The sequence below is a fragment of the Rhizophagus irregularis genome, chromosome 3 (assembly GCF_026210795.1).
Source record: "Rhizophagus irregularis chromosome 3, complete sequence".
Classification (NCBI taxonomy): Eukaryota; Fungi; Glomeromycota; class Glomeromycetes; order Glomerales; family Glomeraceae; genus Rhizophagus; species Rhizophagus irregularis.
In genome coordinates, this window is record NC_089431.1 from 5,594,548 (window position 1) to 5,614,021 (window position 19,474).

General features: G+C 25.7%; 3 protein-coding genes across 3 annotated transcripts; 1 reads left to right on the plus strand and 2 right to left on the minus strand.

Moving 5' to 3' along the window:
• Positions 1-2,676: 2,676 nt before the first annotated feature.
• On the plus strand, positions 2,677-4,565 carry OCT59_021340 (uncharacterized protein; the record flags this gene model as incomplete). Its single annotated transcript, XM_066149808.1, has 4 exons — positions 2,677-3,384; positions 3,464-3,505; positions 3,583-3,832; positions 3,918-4,565. 4 exons carry the CDS (start codon positions 2,677-2,679, stop codon positions 4,478-4,480), a joined length of 1,563 nt encoding a protein of 520 aa, XP_065990676.1. The 3' UTR covers positions 4,481-4,565.
• Positions 4,566-12,550: 7,985 nt separating this feature from the next.
• Positions 12,551-13,827, minus strand: OCT59_021341 (uncharacterized protein; the record flags this gene model as incomplete). The annotated part of the gene is made up of 4 exons (XM_066149809.1): positions 12,551-12,561; positions 12,653-13,000; positions 13,304-13,547; positions 13,636-13,827. 4 exons carry the CDS (start codon positions 13,825-13,827, stop codon positions 12,551-12,553), a joined length of 795 nt encoding a protein of 264 aa, XP_065990677.1.
• Positions 13,828-16,715: 2,888 nt separating this feature from the next.
• On the minus strand, positions 16,716-16,970 carry OCT59_021342 (uncharacterized protein; the record flags this gene model as incomplete). Its single annotated transcript, XM_066149810.1, has 1 exon — positions 16,716-16,970. The coding sequence occupies one exon, from the start codon at positions 16,968-16,970 to the stop codon at positions 16,716-16,718; it is 255 nt and encodes an 84-aa protein (XP_065990678.1).
• Positions 16,971-19,474: the final 2,504 nt, after the last annotated feature.

A 19,474-nucleotide genomic window follows, 5' to 3' on the forward strand; every position in this document is an offset into this window, starting at 1 on the left:
CCCCTTTTTTTAATTTTAAATCGCGCGTTATTACCATAATGAGTTGTTTGTATTTTTGTAACTGTTTGTTTATTTTATAAATTTACTATAAATAAACGGTATATTAAAAATACAATTAAAAAATCATATGATATTGTAATAATTAATAAACATCGCGAGGTATTTTTTCCAATTATTTAACGCCAAGTGCTAATTTTGCGCACCAATCTTATTAAAGATTTTTGTGTATGGCTATTTATTATTATTTATTATTATCACGAAAAAAAAAATAAAAATTATCGAAGGCGCAATCCATACCTAACAAATTCGGGATGGCATAGAAAAACGGGAAATTCTGCTAGTGCAATTATCCGGAAACCTTAGCCGCAAATGCCCGGTTTAATCGCGGGAATCTCATGAAATATCATGATGACTGATAAAATCCATACGACGACGTATTCGTTTCGTCGGAAAAATCCTAATGTTAAATTGTATAGTTTAGACGTGATTTTCATCATTGTGTCCTTGATGGTCCCGATCATCATAGGGGGTGGAAAAGGGGAAAGGAAAAAGAATTTGTAATTGTATTCAGAGATGGGCTGTCGATGAAAACTGGGCGGGGCTGTCGATGAAAAACTGGGCAGGTTTATCGGGTGTAGTGAAACGAATATTAATTGATTTTTTTAACTGGAATTGGATAAAATATTTTAATATATCCCATTACAGTAAAAAAAAAAATAGACTAAAAAATGATTAACAAACTATAAATATTTTACCCGCGAACACACAATCACATGATCAACAAAATCTAAGCCAAGCGCTTATCTTTACGAAAAAGAGTACAACTTTAAATTCTGATCGGTATTAAAATATTATTGATATGAAACCATAAAATAATTATTAATATTTTACCCGTTTTTTTTAATTACCCGTACCCGTATTATTCAGTATTCCAGGTAATTCACAATTTTAGGTGCATATAATCAAACTTTCTTTATTTGTTTGTTTTTGGAATATAAAACTTGACTAATACAGCATACCATACAAGAAATACTATACTAATTATTTCAAAACCAATCGGTCTAGACTTTTCTTTTGTGTGCTTACGGTTAGCAATTTACGAGGTCATAATTACACAATTAAAAATAATAAATTGTATTTATATCGCCAATTTTTAGTATTTGTATCTTTCCGTTTATTTTATTATTAGAAACGTTTTTGTAAAATAAAAATGTATTTGCAAATGAAAAAAAAAAATATTCCTAAAAATGTTTCGAGAAAACAAGCAGACTTTTCTTAATTACTAAAATATTTACCATGACTGCGCCACTACTGCGCTTCACCAATCATATGTTATTATTTGTTGGACAACTATAAAATGATTGTCGTAATGATTATTATTGTTTTTTTTTTTTCGGGGGATTTTTTAATCCTTTAATCTTAAATGATTGATTGATTACACATGAAGAATATCAAGATATTATGTTAAAAAAGGTAAAGCCACTATAATTGTAGATGTATAAAAATAATCAAACTACTGAGGCGTTCGGATCTCGACTTCTCGAAATTTATTTATAAATTATAAATGATATAAAATACTTTTTACTCTATAAAGAAATATCAAAGAAAAGCCATCAAATCCAGAACAAGTTTAATAACTTGATTTAAAGGGATTCATATTTAGGTATAATTCGAGAAATGTTACGTACTTTTTGCGATATGTTTGCATTTTGTGGTTTCAATTATGATACACTAGGATCATTGTAAATCTTGTACTTACCAATTTTGGTATGTTGGCGCTTCAACTTAAGGTTTCTGAGGCGCAATCGCATGGTATTGAATTACATTATAATAAAAATATATACGTACTTGTAGAACAAAAAAAAATAAGTAAATAAAATCAAAATCAAAAATATAAAAATATTCGAGCATGTTTTTTCCAAAATTATTTTAGTTTACGCTAACGTAAAATTCCTCAATCAATATCACATGAGCATAATATAAAAGTAACTTTCCGCCTAATTAATTTCCCAATGAAAAAGTGGGAAGAACGAATATAGTAATAAACTACCTTAAATTCTTTATTTGAAAAAAAAAAAAGAAATAAGCATTGCGATAATCTTTACCACTTTGGTTTGATCGTTGAGAGAATGATATTTTCTTTTTTAATTATGAAAATAACGCCAAGTATCTAAATTTTAATTTGAATAAAAAAAAATTCTTTTTTTTTATTATATGTATCATTATCTCATTTATGTATTAAAAAGCGCGAAAAATATAAAATTACGTTACGAAATAAATTTCTAATTATCATTGTAAAAACCGGCAATCCCATTAAAAATTTAAACATATAAGGTAAAGCTGATTAACAAGAAAAAAAATAGAACCCCAAAAATACCCCTTTTAATTTTTCTCTTTTTTTCTTTTCTTCTTTTTTTTTATTTTTACAAATATATTATATAAATGATTTATATAAACTTTTTCTTAAATTGTCGCCATTTAAAATTGTGATTTATATAACTAAACTATAATAAGGTGTTTGTAACTGTTTATTTTTTTTTAAAAAAAAAATAATAATAATATAAACGGAGTAGCATAGTACGAGAGACTTTTTTTGTTTTTTTTTTTTTTTAAAAAACACAAACTTCCTTTATTTTTACTCCCCCCTTTTCTTCTTTTCTCCTTTTTTAATGCAAAATGTTTTATGTTTTTCTTTTACAATTTTTTGTAATATCATTTTCGTTAACGATATTAGTAGAATCAGCAACAAATGCAAGATATGCACACGTTTCAGCACTAATTAACGATCAATTATTTATAATAGGAGGTCAACCTACTAGTTTTCAATTGAAAGGATCAAATGATGTATTTTATTTAGATTTAAAAAAATCATTTAATTTGCAAGATCCATCGTTAGTAGATATAACTAGAACATCGGGAATGCCATTAACAATTTCATGGGCGAGTAGTACTGTAGTAAATAAAGATGGGATATTAATATATGGAGGTTATACTTGGAGTTTAAATTCTGGTAATTTAGATAATGGTGACAATGCTTTATATTTATTTAATGCAACTACAAAACAATGGACAATACCAACTGTAAGTGGTGCTCCACCACCTAAAAGGAGGGAAATGAAAATTGTTTCTGATAATAATGAAAACATTTTTATTTATGGTGGAATTCAATTGGGTGAAAATCCTCAATGGTATACGGATATGAATATTCTAGATGCTCAATCTGAATTCAGATGGGAATTAATTCAAATGAAAAATTCTCCAACTTATCCTAGAGCTGATTATACTGCTACTATGTTACCGAATGGTGTGATTGTTTATATTGGTGGTAGAACTCGTGCAGTAAGAGATGCTTCAATTTTGGAAACTGAATTGAATATAAAACAGGTATTTAATTTAATCGATTATGTTCAAAAAGAATTTATTTTTATTATTATTATTAAGAAAAAAAAATTCTGATTTTTAGATTACATTATATGATACAAAAGATGCTACCTGGTATCCAATGGTAAATATTATAAATATACATTTATATATATATGTGTATAGTATTTATTTATTTAACCTTTGCAATTAATTTACTAGGAAACGAGCGGAGAATTAATAGATAATAGGAATAGTCATTCAGCAGTATTGACACCGGATGGAAAAATAATAATATATGGAGGAGCGCAAGGACCTAATTTAATAACAGCATCGCCAAGTTTAGCTATATTGGATACAAGTACTTCAGTATATACGTGGTCAGTACCTACGATATCTTCACAGTTTAGTCCTCCCCCATTGATTCTTCACACTGCAGATTTATATGGTGATTACATGATTGTCGCCTTCGGTCAGTAAATTTTGAACACTTTTTTTTTTTTTTTTTTTTTTCCTTTTATCCTCTAAAGTATTAAATTTTTTTTTATTTCAATTAGGAAATGTAACTAATGGAGCAACATCACCTGTAGAAATAAATTCAGGGATATATATGCTAGATACAAAAACATTTTCGTGGATAACATCATATACCCCAAATTCAACTTCTCCATCTGATAAAAACGATCCAATTTCAATTGGAATAATAATAGGAATAGTATGTGCGATAATAGTATTTTTAGTTGTAGCTAGTATAATAGGATGGATTTTTTATAAAAGATATAGGGAAAATAATAATATAGAGCATGCTATTCCTACACCTGGAAGTGGAATGGACAGAGTTGAAAGAGATGAAAGAGATGAAAGAGACGAAAGAGATGAATTTGGTGGTAATAGAATTAGTAATATTACTAGTGTTACCGACAATAGTAACAACGAAAATGTCAGGAATAGTTCAACCACAGACGTTACTGTTATATCTCATTCTAGACCTACTTCTACCTACAAAAGTACTAGTAATTATGGGTCAACCCCTTATGTTCCTTCATATACTCCTCCACCTTATTACACTCCACATGGCGGTTTTACTCCCAAAAATCCCCCATATAGTACAAGAAATTAATGTAAATTTTTCTTTTTAAATAATTTAATAGAATTTGTAATAATAATAAAAAAAAAAACTAATGAAAATTATTTAGATTTTCGGTAAAATCTCGGTTCAAACTTATTCCATTTTTAATTTTATTAATTCCAAATACTCCGATACAAAAGTTATTTTAAGTTTGGCTTTTGTTTTTATTTTCTAAAAATAAGTTATTGTGTAATAAATTTCCATGTTAACCAGCAGAATTGTTTGTATAAAGGTGCATTCGTGTAAAAAAATGAGGCGCAGTCAATTTTGTGTAAAAACTTAATTTTAAGTACATGTAATATGTTCCGTTCCGGTTTGATTAGACAACTACGTGATATATTGTCAATCCCCGTATAGTCAGCTACCACGCCCGAGAGCAAATACCATGGGCGTTCTTGAATAGACTATATAACGCAACCAGATGAATTCGTCCCAATTGGAAGTCCCGTGTTATGGTCCATCTTAATCTTTAATTTTGGTTATACGCGGAAATTGAAAATCCTGTTATTTAATCTTACGCTAATATCCGTTTTCTTTGAAAAAAAAAAAAAAGATTGAGAAGTCTTCGATAATATCGAAGAACAAATTTATGGACAATCAGCATTTTCATTGAAAGGTGATAGTGATAATAATGAAAGCCATCGAATTAAAAAATAAAAAAGTAAAAGTTTAACGCCCTAAAAGTAGAGTCATTTAGTGTAGCATTCAACATTTTTGTCCGGTGAATTCTCAATTTCGACTACAAACATGCGAAAATTTTAGCATTTATAGATTTAAATTCAAACGAGTTTAATATATCATACCTCCACCTATAATTCAATGTGAAAATTTGAAAACTATAAATCTAGAAAGCATTCTTTTACGGGTCCAATACTGGTCCAATTCCAGCTGAATTGTCCAAATTACAATTAACCGATTTACTATACGTAACTGGAGAAATTTCGATGATATAATTTTAAACAGATTGTATGTTGTTTAATAATAATAATATTATTATTATTGTATAATAAATAAATATATACAATTTAATCTTTTCTAGGAGATTGGCTGTTAATGCGTTGACTGGTTCTATACCGGATAATATCTGCCAAAGGAATCATTCATTTTGTGACCTACGACTAACCCAATTTACGTCCTTTCCTGCAACATGTAACGTGTGTACACTTGAATAATTGCATTTTATTTTAATAAATTATGGGGTTCCTTAATGTACAGTGATATTAATGTACGAACTGGCCGGAATTAACGTTAACGCTATCGTGTAAGTGCATAACTCCCAAATTCGGGCCAGTTCGTACGTTAATATCGTATATCCTTACTGTATGTTAAGGACGTCCATAAATTATATATAATATTAGTGAATATCACGTATATGAATATAATTTAGTTAATAAAAATAAAATAGAATAATTAATTAATTAATAAGGATTTACAGAAAAAACTTCGTCGTCGTTTTATTCGATTGTTTTCAATTATTTTCTTTAAAATTATGATCAAAATAAATTCAATAAAATTTTATATGAATACCTAGTAGATTATTATTAAATTTTGCAATCAGAGATAGTCTAAAATCATGTTTGTTAAAAATCACGTAAATTAAAAGCCATTAAAGAAGAAATATTTACGCGTCTAGAAAATTTTATTAGTAATACTGTATATTGATAACAAATAGGAATCGTCTTATTATAAAATCTTTAAAAATAAAAAATCTCAGAAATCGGAATTATTAATTTTTTCTTTTCGTAAAATACCAAAATTTCAAAAATTTCATTGTATAAACAATTTGTTATTGTGAAGCAATTGTATTGACAACCTTTTGAGACATTGTTCAGAAAAAGCTTTTATTTTACCCCAGATCTGTTCCTTTCGTCCTATTTGTCCTAAAACTATCTATCCTGCAATTCTACGCTTCTAATCAGATTTGTAAGCAAATCTTTTCCGAAAGGATTCTTGAGACTGTAACAAAAATTATTACAAAAAAAAATTTTATATTTTACAAATTGTTCAAGAAAACCCAATTTTTGAATATATTATAACAAAAATAATGATTATTTTTAAAATGAATGAAAAAGGTGGAAACAATCTTTGTAATATCCGTTATAGAATACAAAAAATCATTATTTAAATGACAATATAAGAAAAGCTTAATCAAATAACTAGATTCTAGGAAGTACTAGGATCGATTAAATATTAATATAATTTATTTATAGTGATTTCGATTAGGGATCATGGACAAAATCAAATATTTTACAATAGCTCATTTTCTCATTTTTTTTTCACAAATTATTGTTGAGCACTTGGGCTGCAACCGGCGAAAAAGTAGTATCAATAGCAATTTATTGTTAATAATTTTTTATTTTGTCATTTTCTTTTTTTATTAAACATATAAACATATAATATATATACTGTATATAGAATTACTCGAACACTATTTACGTGCGTGCGGTCTTGAATAATTCCATCGGTGGTCGCTATCAGGAAAAGACAAAATATTGCTTATTTTGACAAACATGCGTTGGCAAAGGTATTACGAGGACTTCTTTTTTTACCAGCGTCACTAACTAGATAATATTTCTTTTTTTTTCTGTTTAAAAAGTTTTCGATGCGATTTTTGCGGCTTTATTGTAGCATTTGTAATAAATCGGAAAATAACTTTAGTTGGTTTAACGTGTTAAATAATAAAATACTTAATAAATCTAAGATTAATTGGAAAAGAAAGAATTAATACTATTAGGACGTATTAATTTATTATTATTTAATAAGTTAATTATTAAGCAATACTTTTTAATAATTAAATATATAAGGGGTCTGATCTAGAAAAATCAAGGTAAGAGAATTTTTTGGTAAGTTATTGTATTTTAATCTAATCATATAAAAAGTATAATGCAATAAAAATCTCAATTTTGGAAAAAAATTCTAACTTGATCTTCCTAGATCAGGAACTATCTTATACGTATCAAATCTCACATATATCGATATGTTATGATGATTGGAACTTACAACAGGTTTAACGAACATAATAATTTATAAAATTATTGATGGAGATCGGTCTGAAATTACAAAATTTTTTGCTAATTTAATGAAAAGATGTTGAAAGGCCAACTATTGATGAAATCTATATTTATATTATTGGGATGCTTTCAAAGTATAAAAAAGGTTGGTCCAAATTTAGAGAGAAATCTCATTCAAAGGCAATTTTTACAAGTAGGCCATCAAGTTCTTTGATAAATTTATCTTCAACTATTCATTTAATGTGAGACTAGGTATGTTAGTATATATATTAATAATAACTTGAAATATGAATTAATCTATCAGATAATGACAGGTCAAACTTATTATTATTTCATTAAATTATTATAAGAACTTGATACTTTTTTATTATTTATTTTTAAAATACATTGTTGGTATACTATGTAGATAAATCTTTCAATGTCTCAACACTCGAGAACTTTGATATCATTTAAATGATTAATATTAGTATTTCTAAATTTATTATACTAAGACACTTATCACATATCTGTAGTTTGATCTGATAGTCCGTGAATAGCGTGATCAAGTAAACTAGTTAAATAATCAATAAGGTGCAGGAGAATTTTAGAAGATAAACTCTTTAAAAATTCTTAACTTGACCGAGTTTCAGTCAATTTGTGAAACTTATATTCTATTATATTTATTGTATTGGAAAAGAAATAAAAGGAAATTTTAAGATAATAAGTGAACTAAAATTTTTCTGTAGTATACGATTACAGTTTCTGTTTCATGAAAGAAAATGCCCGATTTTTTTTAACCCACAAAAATAATTTTAGGCGAATCAGTTAAAGTCTTATTATAAAAAATTATTTAAAAATTTATTCAGATAAAAAAAAACTACTAAAAATATAAAAATAAATCATTTTTAAATATAGTAAAGATAATAACAAATTTAAAAATTATCTGTTTGTTTGCTAAGTTTTCTTAATATTTAATAGACAAGATTTTCTATCATGTGAGTTCATATCAGAATAATATTGTCTTTGAGTCTTTCTCTATCTTTTGGAATCCCAAATAATTTCGTGGTATAGTAAAATCGTTGAAAGTAAATTATATAATATTTATATAAATATAATTTTGAATTATGTAACGTGTGGTTGGCTGCGTCCGATCTATTCTACATTATTTATAGTCAAATTAATTCATTAGTTGTTGGGTTACTAATCATATACTGTATATATGATTGAAGGTCCTGGTATCGAAGGGTTAATCTTTTTTTCGACATCATTCCTTTTTGATTTAATTTATTAATTTTTTTAATAAATAATTTGTGTAATCTTATTTAATAAATCATCTGACCAATCAATTTTAAGGGATTAAATGTCCTTGTCCCTATAAAAAAAATTCAAGAAAAAATTCCGATAAATGATCATTTTTCTCGTTTTTATTCCGAAGAAACTCAGACACGTGATCATTTTTCTGAAAAATTTTTATAGGGATTTAAAGCACCTTTTTTAATAAAAGTTTTTTTTTAGATAATTTCTTAATAATTTTTATAAAATATTTTTACAGATTTTTTTTTTTGCAATCATTTTTTAATAAATCACATGCGCACAATTTTTGAATAAAAATTCTAAAAATGATTTTTCTTAGTAAGAAATTATTTTTAATAGAAAAATGTTATCATAAACGGGGTTGATAAACATCATCTCACGTGGGTGGCTTGTACTAGAGTATGCTATATCAACCAAATTGTAGTTTTTTAATAGTTTATCATCTAGATCATTTTTCTTTCCTTTTTCGCTTCTATTTGACTTCTTTCACTCTTTAATTCTAATAAATAACCAAACTATTCCTTCCTTTGACATTTCTCTAATGAATCGTCAGATCGTCTACAACAACTGCTATACGCACCGTAACTACGATTATTGTAGATGGCACATCTTTCATCTATTACACGACTCAAAATATAATTTTCTATTCTATCACATTCAAAAGGATCCAAGAATATCGTTACTGTCTTTTACTTTAACAATTGTTACTGTGCGGGGTTTATTATCACAAATTTGATGAAATTTTTCCCGTAAATGTCCATCACGAGATGCGCGAAATAATAATTTGAATTCATATGGAGAACTCAAATTGTCTGTGATTCCTAATCTATCGATCCATTTTAAAATTAATTCAGCATGTTGATAATTTATAATTTTTGAATCAATAGTTTTTTTACTTTCCCTATTTGGTCATACCATATTCTGATTTATCACTTGGCTTGCTGTTAGGATCAAAAATGTTACTAAATTTTTATAAAAATCTGGAAATATTTTTTCATAAGGGAACAAAAATTCTTTAGAGGTTAAATTGTAGAATTCGATAAATGGAATAAATCGTTGTAAGGTAGTATTCTTTAAATTATTAAAATCATCTTGAGAACAAATTACAAGGTCAGAGGGAAGTTCAGGATTTTGAGCAAGACCTGTTCCCAAATTTGAATTTCTCTCATTGTAAGGTTATCACTTTGAATAATTGTAACTAAAAGTTTTTCTGGAATTGAAGTTCTAAGAAAGTATCATTCTCAAAACTTGTTTGATATATCAAATTAAAATTTTGTTCCATTCAATTTGTATTACTTTCAATCAAATGAATACAATTAACTAGTTCTTGGAGACTAAGTTCGCTAGCAGAAATTAAGATTTTAATTATATCCTGAGTATTATATTCCTTTAAAGCATAAGAAAGTATAGTAGAAAGTTTTCTGCCATAAATATACCTAAAATACAAACATACATTATTATGAATAATATAAGTTTATAAATTATTATATTAAGATTAGTTGAAATATTTCGGGTGTAATATTTGGTAATTTACTTTGCAGAAACTATTAAAATCGAAACTATATCGTGACAAAGTCAAAATTTTATCGTAAAACTTATAGCACAATACAGTATTATACTATTACAATAAGTTTAAGTGGATCGTATGTATAAAGTTGATGCATATTAAGGAAATCGACACCTGATTTAACCGGATCGTACAAAAATAGTATCAAAATCGTAAAATATAAATTATGGTAAATGCATATATATCCATATCCAAAAGAGACTAGAGAACTCAAATTAAGTATAAAACAACACCTTAAGCCGCATGTCCAAAGAATCGCCTAAAAAAGAATAAAAACAAATCATTAGTAAAACATTTAGCTAAAGAAATAAATTAATAAGAAAAAAAAATATTTTTTTCGAAAGTCCTTACCGAGACAATACGCGACCAGGGACATAACCGTCTAAAAAAAAGAGAAAATTGAAATGTTAGTAAAATGTTTCACTAAAGAAATAAATTAAAAAAATATTTTTTTTGGAAGCTCTTACCGAAATAATACGTGCTCAAGGACCGGCCGTCTAAAAAAAAAAGAGGAAACCGAAACGTTAGTAAAACATTTCATTGCTGTAAATAAAAAGAACAAGAAACTCACTCACAAAATTCAACGCGTCAAAGGGAAAAAGAACTGTTAGCAAAATTTGTTGAAAAAATTTCATTTTATTTGCTGAAATCCAACCTTTCCGGCCATCCAGAAAATAAGAAAACGAAATTTGAGAAAATGTTTCGTTAAAGAATTAATTTGAAAAAAAATCTAGTTCACCAAAATTCAAAATATGAAATCCAAGTGTTCAGGCTTGCCTAAATAAAAAAGATAAAATTTGTTACGTTAACATATATTTAGTTAGGATAAATAAATTAAAATAGTGAAAAACTTGCCAAAAACGAAATCTCATGTTTCCAAAGAGACCCGAAGAACCGCCTTAAAAAAAATGAAAATGAACTGTTAGTAGTTGTTCATTAAAATATTAAAGAAAAATAAATTAAAAACTTACAAAATATCGCGTCCTGAAGACTGAAGGAGCCACCTAAAAAGGAAAAATAGAAACGTACAAACATTTTAAGGATTTTTTTTTTGTGAGTGTTTTTCAACGCTTTTTTTTAAATAAAATACGAAAAAGAAAGGATGGAAAGGGGAAAGGAAATAAAGTAAGGGAAATAGCGAGTAAAAGGGGAGAAAAAATAGTTTAGTTTAGACCGAACTGCGGTAGGCTTTTTCCCGATATGGAATTTTTTTTTTAGAAAATTTTTTTTTTATTACTGAAGTACGTAAATTTAGCATTAGCATTGTTAGCAAAGTAGATAGTTTAATTTCTCTTATACTTAGTTTCGATAAGTAAATAAATAAATAATAACGATAAAATTTTGAATCATGTCGTCAAATAATATTTTCTACATTGAAAAATCCCTTGGATTAATTCTTTAAGTTAGTTTTTGCTAATATTTACCACCTATTTATCACCTATTTAAGATATTTCTTTTAAAGTATTACAACTTCGAAAAAGCGTATCATCAACACCGTCTGATATCACATCGTCACATGTTTTATTCTAAATCGTTGTGATTTAATAACGATCACTTAACTGCATAGTAACAAATCACAGGTTTCTGCAATGTAATATGTGCTTGCTAAAGCTGGCCAACTAAAGGAATAACATTAAGAAAATTTGCCAGATTATATGACATATCAGTTATTTTTCTTGATAAACCAAACCTACTAATATTATGATGTACAAGTACATACCAAAGTATTTAAATAATATTAAAAATAAAAGTTAATTAAAAACAATTAGCTATTGAAATGAGTATAAAATTTTACATTATTTAATTTTAATTTTATGCATTGGAAATGGTTTTATATACTTTTATTATTATTTGATAGTTTATATTTAATACTAATTGGAAAAGTTGTAAAAAAAACAGATTTATTTAAATTACAAACTAAGAAATTTGTAAAATATTTACTACTCTAGCCCTAGTGTTTAAATAATTCTAAGAAGAGAATACATATATTTAATATTTGTATAAAGTATAAATAAAGGAATTATTTAAATTACAAACTAAGAATCTTGTAAAATATTTTACTACTCTAGCCTTAGTGTTTAAATAATTTTAAAAAGAATAAAATGAAAAACAATTTCTGTTGAATGCATGATATCAAATATCACTTATAAAGAAAAAAGATAAATCTTTTTTAAAATAATAAATAATTATCTAATTTTCATCTGTTTTAATATTTAAATAATTAAATAAATAAAAATTAATTTCACATAAATAATTTGCAAAATCACTTTTTTTATATACTAAATTACATACCTAATGACCCCAGATCTTTAATTATATAATCATTCAAATCTTCAGCTTCACTTACTAGCATTTCATTTGCTTTTACACTAGTTTGTGAATCTTTACTTTCAAGAATTTCATTCAATTTTTTACTAGTAAAACCAAGTAAGCGACTTGTATAACATGCTTGTGGATGTGATTCAGTAACAAGATTGTTATGTCCAATTGTTGCATTTACAAATTCCATAACATTGCATTTTAATTCTTCACTAATTGTATTACCATAAGGAAGGAAAATCCATTTTCCAATAATATCTAAAACTTCTTTAGAAGATGGCCTCTCTAATGGATCCTCATTCCAACATTTTTTCATCAAATCTACATAACATTGTGGAGTATTTTCAATAATTTCAGGACGTTCACCTTTACAAATACTTAAACTAAGTTGAATATCATGTGCTCTATTATTAAATGGTGGTACCCCAGATGTAAATTCCCACATAATCATAGAAAAACTATATATATCACTAGCTGGAGTATAAGGTTTGCCTCTTAAAACTTCAGGAGCCATAAATGGTATAACACCATAAATATCATACTTTTCCACAAACGATTTTACAGGTTGACATAATCCTAAATCACTAATATAAATTTTACTTTCATTATGATTTAAAATATTACCATCATGAAAATCACAATGAATAAGGTTTTGTTCATGTATCAAACAAAGTCCAGACATTATTTGATACAACATATATAACTTTTGATTCCAACCAACTTTGATTATTGTTGTTAAATTTTCTCTTAAATTACCTTCGTTTGAATAATCCATTACTGCCAAATATTTCAAAGTATTTGGATCTTCTGTAAATCCATATAAGTTAATAACATTATTTGAACCTAAACAACTTAAATGATATTTCCACTGTAAAAAATAAAAATAAATATATTAGTATAAATAAATTATAATTTAAACAATTTAAATTAAATAAAATAAATAATATGTATCATACTTCAATTAAATATTCATTTATATTTTCATTCGAATAATTATGACATTTAAGAATTACTTCTTTATTTCCATTATCACTTAACCAATTAGCTTTGTATATAATACCAAATCCTCCTTTATTAAGATTTTTAACATTTTTAAATTTATTATAAGGAATCCATTTTAGATTATTTTCAATAATAAATTCATTCATAATTGCATTTCTACATCTATAATTAAAATAATTAAGTTGTATGTTTTTTTTTAAAAAAAAAAATATTATTAACACTTACCCTAAATTTAAATAGAAATTTAATAAAATATAAAACTTAGTTTTATATGTTAATATGTAGTAATCTATAATTTACAACTTACTGCCATCATTATGATCATTTAATAATCCTTTTGCAGACTTGGTACTATCGTTACCAACTAAATTACCAAATAATTTTTTAAATAAAAAAGTCAGTCAATTAAATTGCAAATAAGTATCACAAATAAATATAAAAATAATTTATAACTTACAAGCTTAAACAAATTATCAGGTAAATTTTTGAATGAAAAACTTTAGCTAAATTATACATAAATATTATACCAAAGTATAATAATAATAAAATTAAATAAGCAACTTACCCTCTATAATATTAAATAAAATTTGATGAATAATTTGATTAGTTTATATTATATATAAATAATATCTGGTATATAATAATTATAACTTACTTCCTATATTATTAAATAATTAAATAAAGAATTTAATTAGTCCAAATATATGTCATAAATATATAATCAAATTAAATAAATCACTTACGAACTATATAATTTTTTTAAATGAAAAATTTAGTTTAAAATATATGTAAATATGTATACATGTCAACTACCAACTCGTCCAGCAGATGTGTACATTAAAAAAATATGCAAATATCATATGAATAAATTAAATAAAAACTTACAAACTACATTGTTAAATAATTTTAAATAAACAATTTGATTAGTTCAATATACGTTATAAATATCATATAACTAGGTATACTGGTATAGTGAAATTAAATAAATAACTTACTTCCTGTATTATTATTAATATTAAACAATTTAGTTTAATTATTGTTTAAATTATATATAATAAAAAAGAATTAAAAAAATAACTTACTTCCTATATTTTTTTAAAAAAATAATTGGTAGGTTTATAATTAATGTATTATTAAATTTATATAAGTAATAATAAAATAAATTGATAACTTACGATCTAATTAAATAAAGAATTCAGTTAGTAAATAATATGTAAATATCATATAAATAAATAAAAAACTCGTAGAATTAAATAACTTACTCCCTATATATAATATATTATTAAATGATTTGTTTGTTTAAACAAAATATTTAGTTCAAATTATATATAAATAATAATCATAAATGTATAATGATAGATTTAAATAAATAATTTATAACTTACGAGCTATATAAATCATTAATTTTTAAATAATGAATTTAGTTTAAATTATATTTAAATATTATATAAAATATGCATATTAGAATTAAAGTACAAGCTAAAATAAATTATTAAATAATTTTAAAATAAATAATTAGTTAGTTTGAATGTTATAAATATATAATAATAGAATTGAATAAATAACCTATAACTTACCAACTAAAATAATTCACATTAAATAATTTAAATTATATATATAAGTATCATCATATAAAATTGTGATAAACTAAAAAAATAATTCATAACTTACAAACTAAATAAAATAAATTGTCGATTTTTTAATAAAGAATTTAGTTAGATTAAATCAAATGTAAACATTGTATAATAAAATTGAATAAATAACTTACACTCTATATTATTAAATAAAGAATTTAGTTATTAATATGTAAATATTGTATAAATATATAATAATGAAATTAAATAAATAACTTACCCCCTATATTATTAATAATTTTTTAAATAAAAATTTAGTTAGTTTAAACTATATAAAAATATCATAAATAAACAATAATAGATTAAATAAATGTAACTTACAATCTAAAATAAATTACCAAATATTTGTTAATTTATATTATATAAAATAACAAGAAACATAGATGATATATAACTTACGCCCTGTGGTATTATTAATTATTAATTATTAGATGTATAAAAATATGGTTGTACAAATTAAATATATCACTTACAATCTAATTATTTAAATAAAGAATATAATTATTTTGAATTATATGTTATGTTAAATAAAAATTTAGTTATCGAATATTAAAATTTAAAATACATTAAAAATAAAAAACTGATAACTTACTAACTATAGCATTTATTAATCATTAAATGAATTATTTAGTTATGTAAAAATTAAAAAAAAATAAGTAATACATCAAATAATTCAATAAATGTCCAAATTGTCAGGTAGCCTATCAACTTACAAGCTAAATTATTAATTATTAAAATATTTTTAAGTAAACAAGAATAATAATTAGTTAAATTATATATGAATAGTATAATAGAAATTAAGAAACTATTGATTTATAAATGCATTCAAATTATTTACAAATATTGTAAATATTATTTAGTAATTAAACAAAATTTCGTCTTGTTTAGAATATTAATATTTACCTCTAAATTTCTTAGTACTACTTGAAACTAGTTTTATTAAATTGCAAATTTGCTTAGAATTGAATCTTAAGTTGTATTAAATATTTATGCTATTTTACCTTCATCATTATTATAATCCATTATACTATGTAATTATATCTAAAAGACAGGGTGTATAATGTTTTCTCTATTTATGCAAAATGCAGATGCCAAGTACAGGTTTCAGATGTATTATGCATCATGAGCACTTATTGTACGACAAACAAATTTTGATAAAAATGTATACTCTTCTGCTGATCATCATGACCATTTTTCACATGACTTCATAAAACAATATACTTCTTTTCTTCGAAAAACTGGTTCAAATACTCTTAATACTGTTTAGTAGAGGGTTCACCAATTGTCAAAATTTTTCAAACTTCATAACGGAATGTTTTAGCTTTCAATATCTTGTTGTCTTGAGTAGTTTTGCAACGGGAAACACTTAGAATAGTCCCCAAGTGGCACTGGAGACGGGGTTACTTTGAAACATTGGCCTTTGGAAGTTGGGATGCTAGCGCTTTGGAGTCAACGTGGGTTTTTGGAGGGAGGTCTGGCGGACGAAGAGGAGCGTAAGCAAGAAGGTATACTTTGGAGTAGTGTGTTGGTGGAAGGGTTAGGAGGCGGTTAGCTTTTTCTGGTGGTTGTTTTGGTTTGGTGCTTTTTACCCTTTCCTTTTTCTTTTCCTTCGTTTTGTTTTTTTTTCGTCTTCGTTTTTGGTTTGGCGCAGTCATTTTTTGTGCGCGTGCCCCTTAAGGTGTATGGAAAGCCGTCCTTGACAAAAGGTTGATGTCCAAACATCATGAAATATAATATTTAGACATCATGATGGTATGTCTAGACATCATGTTTGATATATGTAGGATGATGTTTATGGAAAGCCATCCTTGACAAAAGGTTGATGTCCAAACATCATGAAATATAATATTTAGACATCATGATGGTATGTCTAAACATCATGTTTGATATATGTAGGATGATGTTTGTACATTATTTAACATGATGTGAAAGACATCAACCGACATGATGTCTAGACATCATGCTGATCAAATTACCAAATATAGTATATTTATGAGTTACACAAAATAAAATTTACTATATTTGGTAACATGATGTCTAAGACATCATGTCGGTTGATGCTTGAGCATCATGTTGAATGATGTACAAACATTATTCTATATATATCAAAAATGATGTCTAGACATCATGCTGATCAAATTACCAAATATAGTATATTTATGAGTTACACAAAATAAAATTTACTATATTTGGTAACATGATATCTAAGACATCATGTCGGTTGATGCTTGAGCATCATGTTAAATGATATACAAACATTATTCTACATATATAAACATGATGTCTAGACATTATCCAACATGATGTCTGGATATCAACCTTTTGTCAAGGACGGCTTTCCATAAAGTTGGGGTACAAAAGAGTGACCTATTCGTTTTAGGCAAGACTTTTCAAGCATAGGGTACCAATCAAATTCAATTCTTGCGGATATGCCGATATGCCGATCAACATTAGGGAGGCCAATCACACCAAGTCACGTGTAAAAGAAGACCCGATCTGTGGTCGCACAGTACATTGGAAGATGTGGAAACAAGGTTGAAAGCGAGCGGTATTGGTTTGCAAGAAGCGTAATTAAAGACCGCAGATTTCGCCGATGGAAGGTTTTACCTTGGGTTCATGGGGTATGTACGGAGGGGATTAATCTGTCCTTTTAATTAGTTAATAGTCTATATAGATCTCAAATATCCTTGGGTTTTTTAGCGATCTTGCTTTTCCCCGAATTTGTAATCTAAGTAGTTATTAATTTAATTTTTTTTTTGTGTAATATAGTGTTAGAGTTGTATATTAGTACGGGGTACTTTATCATTCATCCATGAGTCAGTAATGGGACTACAACTTCACCGTATGGGGGTAAAGGTTTTGGTATGAGGGGGGCGCTAGACTTTGTCTTTCACCAAACTCTTGATTATTTTATAAACTTTGTATGTTCTTTATCATATGAATAATAAAGTATTTCAGTTTACCAAAAAAAAACAGCAATCATACACTAAAAAGGGATTTACTACGAAATCCCAGCGATCAGAATCCATTATAACACAAACCCGACGCTCACAATCCTGACAAATCATAATTCCAAAAATTCAAAATCTCGAAACCAGTTATCTCGACATTATTATTTTTTTTATAAACGTAATAATTAATCTTTATATTAACTGTGCTAATATGTAATAATTTTTAAAACATATCGCAAAATCAATGCTTTAAAAATTAAATGTTTTTTATTAATATTTAATAATACGTCGTAACAATCAAGTAACAATTAAATATGTTTATTAATATGTAATTTTTTTAAAATACTTCGCAAAAATTAATGTTTTTATTTTAAAGGTCAATATCCTTATTACTAATATTAATAATACATCGCTAACAACTAATATTTTTTATTACCGTAAGTATAAAATCAATGAATCATCTATTTAAAATTCTTTTTGAAGGTCGGTCTATAGGTAAATTAAAATTATGGTATTTTATTTAATATAATAAAGCGATTTCGGGCTGCATTATGAATTTTACCTGAATTATACAATCAGTTTAGATTTAATAAATTTTTTGGCAGCTGTACACGACTACTTTTTACAGTGAATGGGACAACCTCAACACGGCTTATTTTCCTTGGCTTTTATTTCACAAGGCATTAAAAAAAAATTTTTTAAATTTATTAAGTATCTGGATTCCGGGTCAAACCCGGATATATTTTAACCGGGCATTTATCCGGATAAAACCGGAAAAAAGGAATATGCGGAAAACTACAAAAAATCAAATTTTTTTTTTACATAGATATTTTTTCGCCAACGGGTTCTTTGGACCTACATTAGGCAGATTATATTTAGGCTGAATAAAATTAATATCGTAACAATTTGACTTCAACACGATGCGTTTATATCACTTAAGTGATAACAATGTCAAAATACGATTATTGGTTCAATTTCACATGATGATCAAAACGCATCGACGATAAAGCTTTGCGCAAAAGAAAAAAAAAATTTTTTTAATTTACAAGCTTAAAATCATAAAACTTTAAATTAGTTAAGAGTAATAATTGTAACTACAGTATTATCATAAATTTAAATTAGATTAGTAAGAATTAAATATTATAGAAACTATATAAGTAAATATAATAATGTCGTTTTCTGTTGTTCATTATTTATTTTTAAATAAA